Source organism: Stigmatopora nigra, chromosome 4 (genome assembly GCF_051989575.1).
Source record: "Stigmatopora nigra isolate UIUO_SnigA chromosome 4, RoL_Snig_1.1, whole genome shotgun sequence".
Lineage (NCBI taxonomy): Eukaryota > Metazoa > Chordata > Actinopteri > Syngnathiformes > Syngnathidae > Stigmatopora > Stigmatopora nigra.
The window spans coordinates 2,414,531-2,432,430 of record NC_135511.1 but is presented as its reverse complement, the minus strand read 5'-3'; the positions used below and the strand labels follow the sequence as shown (position 1 = coordinate 2,432,430).

General features: G+C 40.2%; 1 protein-coding gene across 4 annotated transcripts in view; it reads left to right on the top strand.

The window, feature by feature from the left end:
• Positions 1 to 17,631, top strand: part of LOC144195590 (nucleus accumbens-associated protein 2-like) — a 38,521-nt gene extending 20,890 nt beyond the window's left edge. For 3 of the 4 annotated variants that reach the window (XM_077715327.1, XM_077715326.1, XM_077715328.1), the window contains 5 exons: positions 103 to 326; positions 5,102 to 5,278; positions 8,645 to 8,750; positions 8,816 to 8,913; positions 15,525 to 17,631. In XM_077715327.1, coding sequence (XP_077571453.1) covers positions 103 to 326; positions 5,102 to 5,278; positions 8,645 to 8,750; positions 8,816 to 8,913; positions 15,525 to 15,790 — 871 coding nt within the window. In that variant the 3' untranslated portion in view covers positions 15,791 to 17,631. Of the gene's footprint in view, positions 1 to 102; positions 327 to 5,101; positions 5,279 to 8,644; positions 8,751 to 8,815; positions 8,914 to 13,026; positions 13,177 to 15,524 lie in introns of all 4 variants that reach the window. The other variant, XR_013326105.1, reaches the window with a different exon arrangement.
• Positions 17,632 to 17,900: the final 269 nt, after the last annotated feature.

Below are 17,900 nucleotides of genomic sequence, written 5' to 3'. Positions count from 1 at the left end.
ATAAAGTACATCTTTACTCACTTCTGGAACCAATTAATTTTGTAAACAGAGGTACAACTGTACTTAGCCCCAGTTTGTGACTGGTATACCATGTGTCCTCAGGTTGGACTTTGCAAGGGAGCTTCAAAATGCCCCAGGGGGCGCTATTTGTTACCTAGGTCCAAACGGGAGCCTGGTCCTGGGCCTGGAGTCCTACTTGCTTACAAGCAGGGGGCACTTTTGTTCAGAAGCATCCAGCCTGCCCACAGACTCTCCACCTTCGCATCCCCCGGTGAAGTACGAGACGGAGCACTTGGGAATATATCCAAACAACACCGGAAACCGCGGTAAGTCCAGCCGCATGTCAGGTCTTCTTGTGGCAGAAGTGAGGAGCATAGTTGGACCCAAATGTGAGGTAGTAATCAAGGACAGAAGGTGTGTTCACAAAACTACAATAAAACATGGCAAGGAAATTCAGAAAATAACAAGGACTCTTGGAATCAAATTGTAAACCAAACCTGACAGGAAACAAGGGGAACCGAGGATCATGGATGGGTAGAAGAGCAGAGCAATGCAGACGATCTGACAAGGACTGAAAAACACACAGGGTTTAAATAGACAGACATGGGTTGATGAGACAATCAGAAACACCTGGGTAACACAGTAGGTAGAAAGCATGGAATACACCAGGCGCAATCATATGTACAGGTCACACAGGGAAAAAAGCATAACATAACTAAATCCTAACATGACGCCCCACCTAAGGGACGGATTCTAGACATCCCACCGAAAACAAAACAAGACATCCCAATCACCAGGTGGGGACCGCGCGGTGAGGCTTTGAATTATAGTCCAGCCAGTCCGGCGGTCATCCGGTCCGGCCCATGAGGAAAAGGTGGGCTCGTCGATCTGGTGGTCCTCCGATCCAGCCCATGAAGAAGTGGCGGGTTGGCCATTCGGGCTGACGAGGAAGAAGCAGTGGTGATAAATAAAATGGGTGAAAAATTAGATGCTAAAGAAATCCTATAACGTAAAATGAAAAAGATTTAAAGTTCAATTTAATGTCATACCTGTCAACTTGTACGTTTTAGACGTATTTTATACGTTTTTTTACCATTTCAAATCATGTACGCCGTACACCGACTTTTGTACGGGGATTTGTTTTTTTAAATCGCCAATATTTATGAAAAACGATCTCAACAAGACCGTTTTGGCTAAAATCCAGATAGTCTCGTAGGCTGGTAGCCAAGGACGCTACTGTCATCGATCTTTACTATTGTCACGGTATACCAGCAAAAATTATCCTCAATCGTATGTATTTTTTAGCGTTGCGTACGGCAATATCGATAAAGGATGCCATGCGCATGCGTAGATATACATAGAGTAAATATCGTGGAAGCAAGCATGGAGGAGCCACCTAGTAAGAAAGGAGTTACCGCGAGTAAACATGCGTCGTACGGTGTTTGTAAGGTTTTTTGGGGGGTTATACGGGGAATCATAATCGGCGGTTATCGGCAGAGGTTGACAGGTATGTAATGTTGTTTTGAATTCTTAATTTTAAGTTTATTAGATGTCTGTTCATGTGTTTGTGTGCTCTGTCTGTTGTCTAATGTTAGCTTCCTGACACAACGTGAATAGATTTTGCGTGTTTATTATTCATTTTAATGGCTTATTAAATAATTTTATGATAATTTTCTCTCATATTTCTGTTTTCACAGCTTTTCTACAAAATTGGGATACTTTGATTAATTATAAAGGGTTCAGTTGGTAGTTTTTTGAAGACCGTGCAATGAATTAAATAATTTGCATATAAAATACTGTTCTTCTTATGAAATTTTATAAGTAGAGGTACGACTATACAATTAGCAAGAAGTGTATTTATTAAAGGTTATAGATATAGGAATTTAGAAGACTGTAATGTATATTGTAATGTATATATAAATATAGTGTATCTATCAAAAGAAATGTTAAGACCTCAAGTCAGTGATTCTTTATCTTGTTGGATCTACCGAACCCCACCAGTTTCATATGCATATTCACATAACCCTACTTAAGTCTAAAATAAAATTAGATTTTTTTTCAAATTCTAAAAATATGAATTCCTCACAGCACTGATTGGCCAACAGTTTTTCGAACCCCTGAGACTGACTCACCGAAACCCTAGGGTTCGATTAAAAAGAACAACTGCTTTGAGTACTGTTCTCACAGTGAAAGTAGTTCCTCTCTGCTTGAATTACAAAAGGTTATTGGCACCGCGGCCCGCTGGATTGAGTGGTTAGCACGCTTGGTTCAAATCCAGGTCGGTCTACCTGTGTAGAGTTAGCATGTTCTTTCTGGGCCTGTGCGGGTTTTCTCTGCGTACTCCGGTATCCTCCTAGATTCCAAAGAGATGGCTGGTAGGCTTATTGGACACTCTAAATTGCCCCTTGGCATGAGTGTGAGTGAATGGTCCTCTGTCTCTGTCTGGTGCGGCCTCCTCCTCTGTCTGGTTACTCTCTCAAACCAGAATTTGTGGATCCTCTCTTTGATCCTGCTGTATACCTTTACGTATTTCTCTGACACACCGAGAACGCTTCCCCGACACACAGGGAACGATATACGCAACTTTTTCTCAGACGAATGGACCATCTTCCTTCTCTAGAAAGACGAGGACTCATGCTGGATTGGATTCTACATTTTTTTTTTAAAAGTGCCTTACCGCTCAGATGTGCTCTGCGTCCGGTGGGATGGATTCGCTTCCTTCTTCTGGACAGCGGAGAATCGATCACCCTATTGGGGTAGACCTGCCAACTGGTTTAATAATTGTTTGTTCATGTCCAGCCAATGTGGCCAAACTGGTTGTACAATTGTTTGTTAGGACAGTGGAATGTAGGACAAGCCAACTAGCTGGCCTTGCAATTGTTTGTTCGCACTACAAATTATAAGATAGCTAACTAGCTGGCCTTGCAATTGTTTCCTTGTATTGTGGAATATGGCCAACTCACTTTGGAACTGTTTGTTCGAAACGCGCAATACAAGATAGGCTGCGGCAGTTTGTGTGTGCTATAAAAATACCGTGTTCGCATACAACTTAAACCTGCTAATGTCTAACCATATTAGCCCAAAGTTTTGTTTACATAAGCTCTGTCCTACATCACTGTCTTAGAAATATTACCCTTTAGTTCCTATAAAAAGACTGAGTTCTGTTCATTCAGAGAGAATTGCGAGGAAGGCAGGCTGTGAGAGGTTCACAGCTGTCGGAGCATTCTCCAACCATCCTGCAGTCCGGTAATAAACCTATTTCCTATTTAAATTGATCTCACTCGTTCTTAACCTGCTCCTGGAGTTGTATTTTCAGACCTATCAACCCTTCTCCTCAATGGGGAGACAGCTGACGTCAGATTTTTGGATTAATTTTTCGCGATCCAAAATCAAGATGCGAATCCTCCCGGGTTTCGGGCACCAGAATGTTGGGGGCTACTAGCCAACACTTCAATAAACTCAAACACAGGAACACACACTGAGGCAGATAGAATGAATAGGTGTAAATAAAATTCTATTCTAGTAACTTTTAATACATCAGAGTACAAAAGGGTGCAAGATTAAATATAAGAATGCAATTCATTTTTCACACTCTGAGTTGAACCTTTTCACCTATTCCCAAATACGACTGTTGACCTGTACAGATGACAAGCTCGAGCTTTCTTTGTCAGCCTTTGCAAAATGAGAGGTTCAGCCGTCAGACGTGGTCTGCGTCCCATGCTCCAAGCCGAGCCTTCTGCTCTCAGAAGTTAGCATACTTGTTTATTTAATACCACGCCTCAAATTACAAGTTGTCCAACAGTTGACTCAGAAAGCCCCCACCCTCCTGACGAGGACCTCGTCAAAATGATCCTATCGAGGAGTGAAGAAGAGGCTTTGGAAAACGATAAGGACGATGATGGAGATAGTGGTCTTACTTTTAAACATCTGCAGATCTTCAATATGGCACACAGTTTGCAACTACGGGTTCAAGAGATTGATGACAACATGGTTGGAGCCATTGAATTTGCCAAACGTCTTGATAGTGTCTTGTTGCCATGTTCCTTGTGCGCCAAAAACCTCTCGCAAAATGAAGCTCCTCCTGTTGATCCATAGCCTGACGAAGAGGACATGGACTAAAGCTCTAAATAACTTTTTTTTAAAATTATTTAGATCAAGCGAAAAGGAATTCATTTTTCTGTAAATACACTACTTAAAGTCTCTCATTTTTTTCATTTTCTCAACCGCTTTATCCTCACTAGGGAGCCGAGTGCTGGAGCTTACCTAATTGGTGGTCAGCATGGCAAAAATACTCAAACAACCCTTCATGTTCACACTCATACCTAGGGGCAATTTAGAGTCTCCAATCAGCCTACCATGCATGTGGGAGGAAACCGGTGTACCCAGAGAAAACCCACACAGAATATGGACATTCCACACAGTTGGAATGACCTGGATTTGAATCCAGGTCCCCCACTGTGAGGCCGACACGCTAACCACAGGCTGCCCAGTACTTAAATTATTTCCATTTATTTCTTTTAAGATTTATTTTCCATAATTATACATCACACTTTTCTCATATGCATATAACATTAATATTTGATAAATACACTTTTTGATAATTGCACTTGTTCACTTGTATTTTTGTACAGGCATGTGGTATGGTACTAATAATAGGGATAATGCTACTTTGCATTTTTTCGATTATCGCGGCCTTGTCTAAATTTTCTGCAATATTCGAGGGATTATTTTATGTTTCTGTCATCAACTCCTTTTTGATTATTTTATGCTCAGTACGCCAGTAGTTTATTTTTTGTTGTAGTGGCTGTGGTGATGTTTGTGCAATAGTTCGGCTCATTTTTCACTCTTCTCTCAGCTTCAAAATAGGTAGCTTTTGTCCCGTCAACAGCTCTCTGGACTTTATCTTTGGTAACAGAAAGAAAAAAGGCTTTCAAAGGTGAAATACAAAGCCAAACACAGAAATTAAATATTTATAGTTTGTGCAATTCATTTGAAAGCAAATTTCTAATATTTTTTTCCCATGAGTGTTGCCGACATGAAAAGTGGGTAGGTTCAAAGAAAACGTTGTCTCTTCTGTTCTTGTTTTGTCTTGTCAGTACAGGTGCCGAGACGCTGGAGACATTACGTCCGCAGTTGACTGGCGAGCAGCACACCTGTTCGATAATGGGCGGAGACAACGTGGCGCTCCCTGCCAGTCTGATCAGTCAAATCGGTTATCGGTGCCACCCCGCACTCTACGCTGAGGGTGAACCTGGAGAGAAGCTTGAGTTGGTGGCAGGTGGGTGCTAGAAACAGCTACAAAAACTGGATGCTGAGCAACATTTGAAATACAGTGGTACCTCTACATACAAAATTTTCAGGTTACGCAAACCTTTGATATGAAATTACTGTTTCAATATACAAAAAGAAGATTCAATTTATAAAATCCTCCAAAACTTAAATACATTTCCTGTAGCCGTTATTTTTTATTGAAATTGTTGCAGTAGCATTAAATCCTTCTTGACGATCTCCTCATACTCACATTGGCTTTCTCTCATAAACAACCCTCCGTTTTTTTTAGTGTGGTTAAAGCAACTTTGTTCTTTATATGAAATTACTGATTCAACTAAAATAAAGAAGAGGGCTCTGTTATCCATCTATGACTGAGATTGCAACTTCTCTCTATGCTATGTTGTTTGGAATTCATAAATTGAAGTTACAGTCATGCCTCTACTTATGAATTCCTCCAGATACAGATTTTTCAGGCTACAAAATCTTTTATATCCAAATGAGTGACTCAAGATACGAAAAAGATCCAAGTTATGAAATCCCCCAAAAAGTAAATGCTATTCCCGTGACCGGACGTTTGGTCGCTGGTCTTTTGGTCGCCGCTCTTTTGGTCCCCGTTGGTCGCCAGTCTTTTGGTCGCCGTTAGGGTTAGGGTTTAATATCTAAGTAAATTTAACAACCATAACCCTAACGGCGACCAAAAGAGTGGCGACCAACGTGGACCAAAGAGCGGGGACCACAGAGCGGCGACCAAAAGACCAGCAACCAAACGTCCGAGCACCGCATTTCCTTACCCATTATTTTTAAAATATTGTCGCTGATGCATTTATTCTCATTTTAGAACTTCGCTACCCTCTACGGGGCTCTCATTTCATCGCACTCATTCTATCTCATATAATGATAATGAAAGCATTCAATTCAATTGGCTGTCTCACAACAACCACTATTCATGTTTCAAGATTCTCTCTTACATACGGTCCGTCTCGACTAAATGCTCCCCTTATTATTGATTGCAATTCCCCTTAATAAGCGGATCAAAAACTGCTCCAATGGAATGTGGCACATATTTTCACACACACAGGGCACCGGTAAAAGTCTAAAATGTATGGGAAGATGGGCATGTGTCTCCTATAATAACGGCCCCAGAGGGAACTATTTCAACGGTGCAGGGCACATTTTCATATGCTTTATTTATTTTAAGACATACTTTATTTAAAGACATAAATCCTTTCCTTATAATTTTCTCTCATTTTTGTTTGTTTCCTCACATGTTTCATTCAAAATTGGGACACTGATCAATTTTAAAGGGTTTAGTTGGTAGTTGTGTGAGGACCATGGAAAGAATGAGATAATTTACATTTAAAGATGAAATTGTCAAGTTAAGAAAAAAGTTCTGGAAACAATTAATTAAAGTAGACATTTGACTGTATTTTGATGTGTTCATGTGCGTGTGTTCATGGTCCCTTGTGTGTTGCCTAACGTTAGCTAACTCCTTATACATGCATTTGCACGAATATAATTTTTTTCAAGCTTCTTATTCATTTTTATGCAATAATTAATCATTTCCGTGCAATTTTCTCTCGTGTGATTCCTACATCTTTCCTACAAAATTGGGACACTGATAATTTTTAAAAGGTTTAGTTGGTTAGTATTTTGGAATTAATTACATAATTTACATAAAAAATACTAATCTCTTTTGCCAAAAAATACAGGTAACGAAACAAGTTCTGAAAACAATTAATTTTGTAAGTATAGGTACCACTATACGATAAAGTAGTGTTGCACCAATACCAATAAAATGATGCCATATGTATGGGAAGTCATAAGAAAATATCGTGCAGATGTTGCACAATATGTACTTTTCGAGATCTACCTTTCAAATGCCAATCGTCTGAGCCAAGATGGGCACCAGCTATAGACGCTGCCATGAAAAAGAACTTTGACATTAATAATTTAGTCTTTTGAAAAAGTTATTTTCATGTCAATACATATACTTTAATTGATGGTTTTAAAGGAATTATGCAGCAGTTTAATATTATTTTGATCATTTTAATGAACATCACCAAGATGGCTACCAAGATGGCTGCCGTGATGCCATGTTGGTCGGGACGGTGTAAGGTCTTTTCATGCATCAGTCGTAAATTGAAATAAATGTATCAGTTGCAAGCGTCCAATCCATTTCAAGCAGGAGGACTTGCAGTGAGTTAACCAACAAATGTCTATTCGCTGCCACCTCTCCCACTTCCAATGGATTGGAGTTCTATCAACTTGAATAGTGGTATATAAGTAAATACCAGATGTTTTGACTCAATATCATTGTAAAATACTCTTTTAAAAATGAGTTGAGAAATAATATTTAAGATACTTCATTTTAATATCAATCCACAGATTTTAATTCAAGCGTTTAATGGAACTAGGCGGTAATATAGTAATAAAACCAAAACATATATTATCCCACTTCCCTCTCGCCAGACAGTTCGTCGACCGGACATTTCGTCGACGGACTATTTTTCGACGGACTATATTCATCGCCAGACACTTCTTCGCCCAACAGTTCGTCGGCAAACAGTTCGTCAAACAGACATGTCGCCGAATGATATGTCGAATGGATATTTAGTCGAAGAGCGTTTTTGTCGAACGATTGCTTCCTCGCGAACAATTGTTTTGTTGCATGAATAATTTGTTGAAAGTGATCAACCAGGTAATCTCTCTGAAAATTATAATCACCCTAGCCCTAACCACTATCCCCTAACCCTAATCCTAACCACTAACCTTAACCACTATCCCAAGGGTGGGCAAACTTTTCGGCCCGGGGGCCACATTGACTTTAAAATTTTGACAGATGGGCCAGGTCAGCACAAGATACGATACTTATAAAAAACTGCATCCGTTAACAGTACATATGAAACATAAACAGAAAAAAGACTTAAGTATGAACAACTCATCACTCATCATTAAAGTAAAAAGTATAAAGTACAAAGTAAAGTAAAAAGGAATGTAATAAGAAATATTTAAATGTAATTAAAAAAATTATAGAGCGGCTGTAAAACACAAAAAAAACAAATAAGAGTGGACAGATCTACTCCCACCGGCGCGTTCTTGGGAAAAAATAATAATAAATGAATACATTTTTCAAAAAAAACATCATTTGGACAACGTCGGCGGGCCGGATTAAAAAGCCTAACGGGCTATGTATGTGGCCCGCGGGCCGCAGTTTGCCCATGCCTGCACTATCCCCTAGTCCGCGACGAATTGTCTTTCAACGAAATGTCCGGTCACGCACAAGCACTAATCCTGGTGTCAAAAAGACCCAAAATAGTATTGGTGCAACACTACTAAGACGGTGACTAAGTCTTCTGTGTGTGGGCAAGTTTAGGTTCGGGTGTGTTGATGACGCGCGGTCAGCTGATGAACTGTCACCTTTGTGCGGGGGTTAAACACAAGGTCCTGCTCAGGAGACTGCTGGCAACTTTCTTTGACAGGTTAGCTCAGCCACAGGAAATGTTTGCACTGTCACGCACTGATGGGCTTACGGTGACATCCTTAGAAATACCCTGGCCAATAGCTGCGGGACGGGGATCCGCTCCTCCACCAACGATCCCAGCCGAAAGCCGCTGGACAACCGAGTGCTGAACAACGTCAAACGTAAGACTTGTAAGAAAAGTCAGACAGGTGGCTGATTTTGTTACCAATCATTTACTTAACATTTACATACCCTTAGATCAGTTGGTAGATACTTTGATTATCCAGTGCTGGGCTAACCCTAATTCAATTTATCGGGTTCCACCATATTAAGGATTCCCCCAAAAAAGGGGACTCATGTTGCTAATTGACTGAAAAACACCACCAAAACATATTTGTTTGAGTGATGTTAGGCCATTAGAGAGTTCAAAGAAATGGATCCAAGTTCTGTATTTGCTGTATTTACTCTAATATAAGCCGCATTTGTCAGACAAAAATGATGGCTGAATCGAGGCTACAGCTTATATGCGCATAAAAAGACGACATGCACCTAACTGCAAGATGACAAAGATGAAACACCATTAAGCCATGATGCCACAACGCAAGGGAATGTGGCCGATATGTTCATTTATTTCGAAATAGAGAAAATATAAACAGATAAAATGCGAAACAACATTTATTTTGATGTCTATAAATTAAATTCAAGAAATAAAATCAACCGCATCTTGCATAGAAGATGAAAAAACTCACTCGCTCACTCATGGCTTCACCAGCCCACCGCAGTAATAAACGTGCTCTAACTGGCCAGACTTGAGTAGCCTTGAGAGATTTGAAGCGTTTACCATGTCAACACATCCCAATAGTATTTAAGGCTGATCGAAGGTCTTGTGGTCGATCGTTAAAATATCAACCTTGATACCTGCGTAATGTGTATCTCATGTTATTATTGCACCTAGAGACTTGGTGAACACTATGCTGGTCTGGACCACTTCCTGGTTCTGCTTACGTTACTTCCTTTTTGAAAGGAAATTATTCATTTGTGATTATGAAATGAAACAAAATTCTGCTTAGATTTTTTTCTTTCTATTCCTTGTTCGAAAATGACAACTATTGCAGGAACATGAACCATCGAGAAAAAAAGTGATATTTTGACGTTAAAAACAATTTGGCTTCAACAACATCTTAAACTTCTAGAAAAGTCAAAAAGAATCAAGATCTCATCAAGATAGACTTATTTCTTTTTTCAAATTAAATAAATTGATATTTTGCGTTTACAAAGACAGGCATATTAACTTCCTTATGATATTGATCTGATTAATACATTATCTCAGAAATAACACGTGCGATGATTTTCCCTTTAAAGTACATAAAGTAACTGCTTTATTATCCTCACTAGGGTCACGGGGGGTGCTGGAACGTATCCCAGCTGACTTCAAGCCAAAGGGGAGGTGCCGAGTGACAACAACATAAGGCAACTTGCCAAATAGTCCCAAAGCATCTTTTATCTGAATATGACTTTTCTACGCAGCACAATTCACAACATTTCACAACAAACAATCAAAACACGATAAAACACACATCGACACTTTGATGCGATCCCATAATCACTTTTCAAAATACGCACATAGGTCTGCGACACCGCTATGCATTTCCCACTTTATAGACAATCACATTACAAGCAAATCAATCTCCTCACATAAATTCTATTCCCAATAAGTCTTCATCCTCAATTGTTGTCGAATTTACTGTCACCTGCAGAATTTTTGTCTGCTGAGTTGAGTTGTCCCTAATTAAAGTTTAATGAGTTTTAAGTTAAAATCCCTGCAATCCGCATTGTTTGGTGTAACTTGAGGAATATTTTTCTAAAAATTGCAACACTAATGTTTTTTTATCGCTCCTAGTGAGTAGTATACCTGTCAGTCTAAATTTACATTTTAATCTTCCTTCCATTTAAAACCCAATTATTTGTATGAAACCCGGGACGTGCTAAAGGTGTCCATTCAGGCTTTTACTAGTATATCGTGGACAATTCTTTGTTCCTTGTACTTCTATCCTCCTTTTAATTCACTTTGGAAAGAGTCAGTGTTCCTGACTATGTTACTTCCTAGCACTACTTCCATTGTTGTTGATGATGACGACAGAGCCTATGTCCGATTATTATTATTATTAGCATTCACACAGACAGACAAACATAAATATGAGTAAATTTAGATCCTTAATCTATTTATAACCAGTCCTAAAACTAAGGCCTTACTGTGTGGAGTACCAAGCACATCCACAGGTTTTTTAGTGGTGCACAATTTTTATCTTACAGTGTACTTTTTTTTACAAATTTGCGCAGGATAAGGAAGACAGCCACACTTTTTACCTAATTCAAATGTGACCTGACCATTTCCTGGAATCATTCGTCATTCTCCTTTGGTAGTCAGGATGGAGCATTCTACGGCTGCTTCCGCAACGACTCCTGGCCTTATCAGGATGACGACCGCTAAGTCGATGGCCATCCCTGCCAATATCTGCGACAAAGAGTCTCATGTTAAACATCCTGATGGGATGTTTGGTCGCCGGATGTTTGGTCGCCCGTACGCTTGGTCGCCCGTACGCTTGGTAGAACGGACTTTTGGTAGAATGGGTTCAAATTATGACAGAGAGTTTACTGTTTAAGCCAGCTCTCGAAATTATAATCTTGAGAGAGTGAGTTTAATATCTAAACATCTACTGTTGAAACCAGCTCTCAAAATTATAATCATGAGTGAGAGTGAGTTTAACATCTAAATATCTAATATCAAAATATCAATACGAGCACTCATTTAACACATTGGCTGCTGGCATTGACGGTCTCAAGCGTCCAATGTACCTTCATAAGAGCATTCATTTAACACATCGCCTGCTGTGATTGACTGTCATAGGCATCCAATGAACTTTCATTCTCTCTGGGAGAACTTGCAATGTTGAAATACTTTAGATGGTCATTTTTATCAAACAAATAAAAGTCTTAGTATACTTTTAGCCCTGAACTTTGACATAACTTTTGCAAATTCTGTACAAAAATTACAAATACAAACTTTCACAAATTCTCAAAGTAGAGGAGAAAGTCTGCTAGGACCTCATCTGTATCCGCGTCTACTGAAGCAGTCAATTCAATAAATGCGTCTATGACATCCTCCGTTGGGACAAACGCCAGTGCTGTAATTTTTTTAATGAGTAAAGTATTCATTGGGTCATTGTACCAATTTTGTAGGCCACATGCTTGAATTTTACTCCAAAGGCATTGACTGAAATGGAAAAAGCATCCTGATGAGTTAGACTTTGGAAAATTATTTTCTATACTACTTATTGGATTCTTTTATAAATCAGCAGTTATTGAACTTGGCTCCATAACACGCCCCTCTTTAATCTAAGAAAATATATTATATGTTCCTTAAGTTTTTGATTTTGTAATACAGTGTAACCGTATGATTTTCTCCAAGGAGAGCATGGATTGTATATAGTTGATGGTTGTCCGGCGCACTATCGAACGTACGTCACAAAACTAGTGCATACTTTTTGCCAATAAATCGAGATTGTTGGCAGTTGCCATTAAAACGAAATCTTCCTCTTCGAGAAAAACAAATCTCTCCCCTCTTAACGAAACCTTTAGTTGGTCTTTTATTTCGTTCCCATTTGTGAAGCCCTTTGCCTTCCAATCATGATAAGAATTTTGAGAGCTGGTTTCAACAGTAGATATTTAGATATTAAACTCACTCTCCCTCACGATTATAATTTTGAGAGCTGGTTTCAACAGTAGATATTTAGAAAGTAAACTCACTCTCCCTCATGATTACAATTTTGAGAGCTGGTTTTAGAGCTTAATTTGAACCTGTTCTACAAAACGTCCATTCTACCAAAAGTCTGTACTATCAAAAGTCCGTTCTACCAAACGTCTGTTCTACCAAACGTCTGTTCTACCAAACGTCCGTTCTACCAAACGTCCGTGTCCCGTTGAACATTATAATAATAATTGGATTTGTTATGATAACTTTATTCATCCCGTATTCGAGAAATTACATTGTGGCAGTAGCAAGAGGGTGATTAAACAGAACAGCAAAGGAAAAGCACAAAGTACAAAGCAAATCAAAGTAAATAAAATCATCAAAACATTAAGACATAAAAGCAGAAAAAACACAAAACGAGCAAGAGTGGACGGAGCTACCGCGGCCGCCGGCTGCCGCTTAAACAGCGCCATTTTGGTTACGGTAGCTAAATCGGACTCCAAAAGACGTTGCAAAGTTGGACAAAAAATGTAACCACACACAGGAAGTGTTCCACGAGATGGAGAACTTCTGCAGACTGTGACCAAGGTGGATAATGTGCAGAGTCGCTCTTCCAAGCTTATCCGCACAGTTCCTCAGTAGTCTGAAGCTGAAGAAAAGAGCAGCAGGGCAGAACTCCTCGACTCCATTGCTGGTAAGCGCCGACAGCTCTTCCATCCTATCCCACGATGGAATGGTTGGTCTGAAGCATTGCCTCTTCTCCCGGCACTTTTGTCCAGCTCCGAAACTCCGGCGGCACCGAGGTGTTGCTCCTTCTGCTGCGTATTGTAACAGCTAGTCCCATATGTGTGACAGTGTAGGCATGGCTGGCTGGTTCCAAAAATTAAGTAGCCAAACTAAGCCAGGCTAACAGAACAAGGAAAGTTGTAAAAACATTAAAGTAAAAAGTATAAAGTACAAAGTAAAGTAAAAAGGAATGTATTAAGAAATATTAAAATGTAATTAAAAAAAGATAGAAGGGCTGTAAAACATGAAAAACATAAGAGTGTACAGAGCTACTCCCACCGGCTCCCGCTTGAACCGCGTCATCTTAGATAAAAATAATAATATTAATAATCAGACATAGGCTTTGTCATCATCATTGACTCGTCAAAAGCCTAATTGTTATCATACCCAGCTGCATATGACGAAATTGGTGGTGCTTCTCCACAAAGTGCGCTTTCCCGGCAAAAGGCCAAAATATAAAATATAAGAATCACATCCTGCTAAGGTAAATAATAGAACAATTCCTAAATTACCTAATCTATGATATAATTACTATCCACGGAGATCCCGGTGGTTCATTTCAGACTCGTTGTCAATCTGCTGTGATGGACACATCGCGTAAAGACATCACATGAAGTTATAAAGTTATTCAACCCAAGCTTCCCCTGAGCACAACCAAATCCCGGCGACTGCAGAAAACGTTTGCTTAGCAGATGCCAGCAAACAACAGATCACTTACCTCCTCACTGTCTCCTCACTTACCTTAGCGTCTGCCAGAGGGCAACAGCTGGAACAGCTTGTGACCAGGCTGGTATTCCCAGGTACTCGGTCAGGGCCAGCAGCCTTCCTGGTGTTCACAGTTTGCATTACCTGTCTCACTTCATGTTCCCGAAGCTTCAGTGTACTGCTGCAGGGTGGTGGTGGATCTGTTGAGACTGGGTATGATTTGTTAGTCTCAAAGCGGGCAAAGAAACGGTTCAGTTCCTGTGCTAGTGAGGCATCTGCGTTAACAGACACATTATTGTCATTGTAATTGGTAATGTGTCGTATTCCGTGCCACATCTTCTTGCACCGTTTTTCTATAGGCACAAAATCATTCATTTAAAATACATTCACTACAATTTTTTTTAATTTTTTTTTAATTTAAAAAAAAAAAATGTTGTGATTTTATTTTCATCATAGTTTATTACTATATTAGCTATTCAATCATCTTCCATACCGCCCATACTCGAAAGGGTTGTGGGGGTTGCCGCAGCCTAACCCAGCTGTCTTCGGGCGAAAGGTAGACTACACCCTAGACCAGGGGTTGGGAACCTATTTGACGAAGAGAGCCATAAACAATTCATATTTTTTAATGTTATTCCTTGAGAGCCATTCTCCAAATTTAAAAGTCAAAATACATTTAAATGTGTGCCTATGACTTTGGTAATTTCACCACAAAAACTACTTTTCACATTCTTATGCAGTTGCTAACAAATGACAGTATGCATTCCAGAAGAGTCTAATGCGAAGAAAATGAAGATTAAAGCAGCTCTAGATGTAGTATCTGGTTTTCATATTTTAGTTCACAAGTTAGCGGAGAGCCAGATCCACCCATCAAAAGAGCCACATGAGGCTCCCGAGCCATAGGTTCCCTAACCCTGCCCTAGACTGTTTGCCAGTCAGTCGCAGCGCAGAGCACACAGAGAGACAAACGACCATCCACACTGCGAATCATACCGCCACCAGCCGGAATTGAGACCGCGCCTGCCCGCACCGTAGTCAGGCAAGTGAACCTCTACACCACGAGGCAGCTCTAATTATTCATTATTAAATATAATTTAATATATTATTGTGTCACAATAAATGACATGCGCGGCCAGTCGGCTGATTGGTTAGCACGTCGGCCTCACAGCTCTGGGGTCCTGAGTTCAAATCTAGGTCGGCCCTCCTGTGCCTGCGTGGGTTTTCTCCGGGTACTCCGAAATTCTTCTCCCACATTCCAAACACATGCATGGTAGGAAGATTGGACACTCTAAAAATTGCCCCTAGGTATGAGTGTGGGTGTGAATGGTTGTTCTTCTCTTTGTGCCCTGCAATTGGCTGGCCACCACATCAGGGTGTCCTCTGCTTCTGGAACGAAGTCAGTGGGGAAAGGCTCCAGCACTCCCCATGAGGATAAAGCAGTATCACTAAATGAGATGAGATGAGTAAATGAATGAATGAATGAATAAATCCCAACACAGCTAACAAACTATCTTCATCAATGCAATGCTAACAATATTGCTCTGTGTCCAGTCTACTGTCAGAACTTTGCTCCAAACTTCAAGGAGAGTGAGATGAACGTGATCGCAGCGGATATGTGCACCAACGCACGTAGGGTTCGCAAGCGATGGCTACCCAAGATACGATCCTTGCTGCCGCCTTGCAGCGAGGTTTCTGGAGAGGGGGTCACATCGGAAAACACCGTGCATCGGCTCCGCGGCACATCTACACGTGCCCGGAGAGTTTGTGACATCAGGACCGGCACCTCCTTGCTGACCATCTTGGATGCTGACCGATAAGCTTCGCCTGTCCGACTTCTTGTCAGTCCTGCTGTTCTATTAGAATTCTTGTGGAGAATGTGTTAATCTAGTTGAAAAATGAGTCAGATGAAGAAAAAAATAAATCAAAATAATTTCTCTCTCTCTCTCTCTCGCTCTCTCTCGCTCTCTCGCACTCTCTCTCGCTCTCTCTCGCTCTCTCTCGCCTTCTCTCGCTCTCTCTCTCACTCTCTCTCTCTCTTTTTGTTGATGCAAAGATCGGTCTGGGCAAAAAAATGCATTTACTGACGCGTGCAGCATAAGCGAAACATTGTTGCATGACAAAATGTGGCCTGTCCGCAGCATACCAGAGCTCCTACTAGTTCCAACTTTAGCATCCTTTAGCTTGGCAAGCTACTACCTTGCAGCACTTAACTTAAAGTTTTGGCTAACCAGCTCAACAATAATACTGTTAGCTTGACTGACTGAAGTAGCTATGCATTCTCCACATTATCTCCCAGTTTCTGTTAATAGTTTCCAGTGTCCAACTTGGCGTCCAGCTAAAAACGTTCCCTATATCTTCTGTACTCCATTCAAGCCACATATCTTTCTTCTCGTGGCTTCAGAGACAATTTAATGCTGTTCACAGTTATGTAACCACTTTGTGTATCTTAAAGCCTGCTTGTCAAATCTGTCTGGACAAGTTCAAGCTAATGTATATATTCTATTCAAAATGAACCAAGTTCTCAACATCTATTGTTTGAAATACCCAAGGGGATTCTAGAGAAAATAAATGTAGTAAAGTACAATACGGTAGAATATATTGCTGAGGAGAGACTGAGAATCAGGGTGGTACATGCCTGTCCACTGGAGCTTTATTGCAAGAACATCACTTTGACATCTGACCCCAGCTTATATCTTCTTTCCAGCAGGCAAAAGTGTGCATTAATTTGAATATCAGTGGGCGTGTTTCAGTTTAGAAGAAACTTCCATCTCGGGAGTTGTTTCCTAACCTCCTAACTACCAGTAGTTTAAATTCATCTTCTGTAGAGGACATTTGTAAAAATAAATATGCCCCCCTCCCTCCAGTGCATTTAATCACATTAACTGTGCTCGATAGAGGACATTCAGACCTTTCCAATGATACCAAATTTCTTTTACAGTACTATTCCAATTACTTCACATAGATTGGGGAATTTAAAAGTAAATGTGATTGGACAATATTTTTTCTCCTGGTAGTCACGGGGCTATGGCTAGGTAGTCTTGGCAATTAAACCGTTCTCCCCCACTCAGGGGCTTGAGAACAACGGCACGATACCAGCCCCAGGCAAAACTTGGGAACGTCTATTGCAACTTGTAGAAAAACACCTATTTTGAAAAGAAAAAACAAGGACCAAGTAAGGAAGTAAAACCTAAGTGTGATTACAAACAAAATTTGAGTGACATGACAAACAAGATACTTGATCAATGTGAGTAAAATCCAAAGCAGAAGTGATGAACACGTGGCTCTCGAGTCGTATGATATAATTGTGTGTTTTTGTGTGTCGTTCTGTTTTGGCAGGTCACTGTGGGGTGTGATTCTAACAGTTTATTTTTCTTTATCCTTGTGTCTGACATGTTTGCCACTCTGGGTCAAAAGGGTCATAGTCTGGTGAGAGTCTACATTTGAATACATAACACTATCAAAATGACTAACTTGGCTACAAATGCATCATGATCAAAAGTTCATTTTGCCTGGAATGCATTCCTTAGAGAACGTTTCACTACCTGACTGCTCTGTTGTATGATGCCGCCTCAAGTTTAACTTCATTATAATATTAACAAATTATGTTTCATTGCTTTTATGAAATTAAAGAACAGCAATAAAGAAATCAGATTTTTTACGTCATTTTTATTTTGAGCATTTGACAAAATAACAACAAACTGGAACATGTATAACGTTCCATTTCACCATCTGTGAACGGTAGTGGTGGAGTTAATACAATTGTTAGGTCTTTGGGGAGATGTCGGGGCGAGGATACGAGGAATATGACTCAACCTCAGGGAAGTTGGCGAGGACGAGAGAAGTAGTGCTCATAACAAAACTTTAATGCCATAAAACCTCAATTTCAACGGCATGATGTTCTATTTTTCAAACTCACCCCCGTAGTGC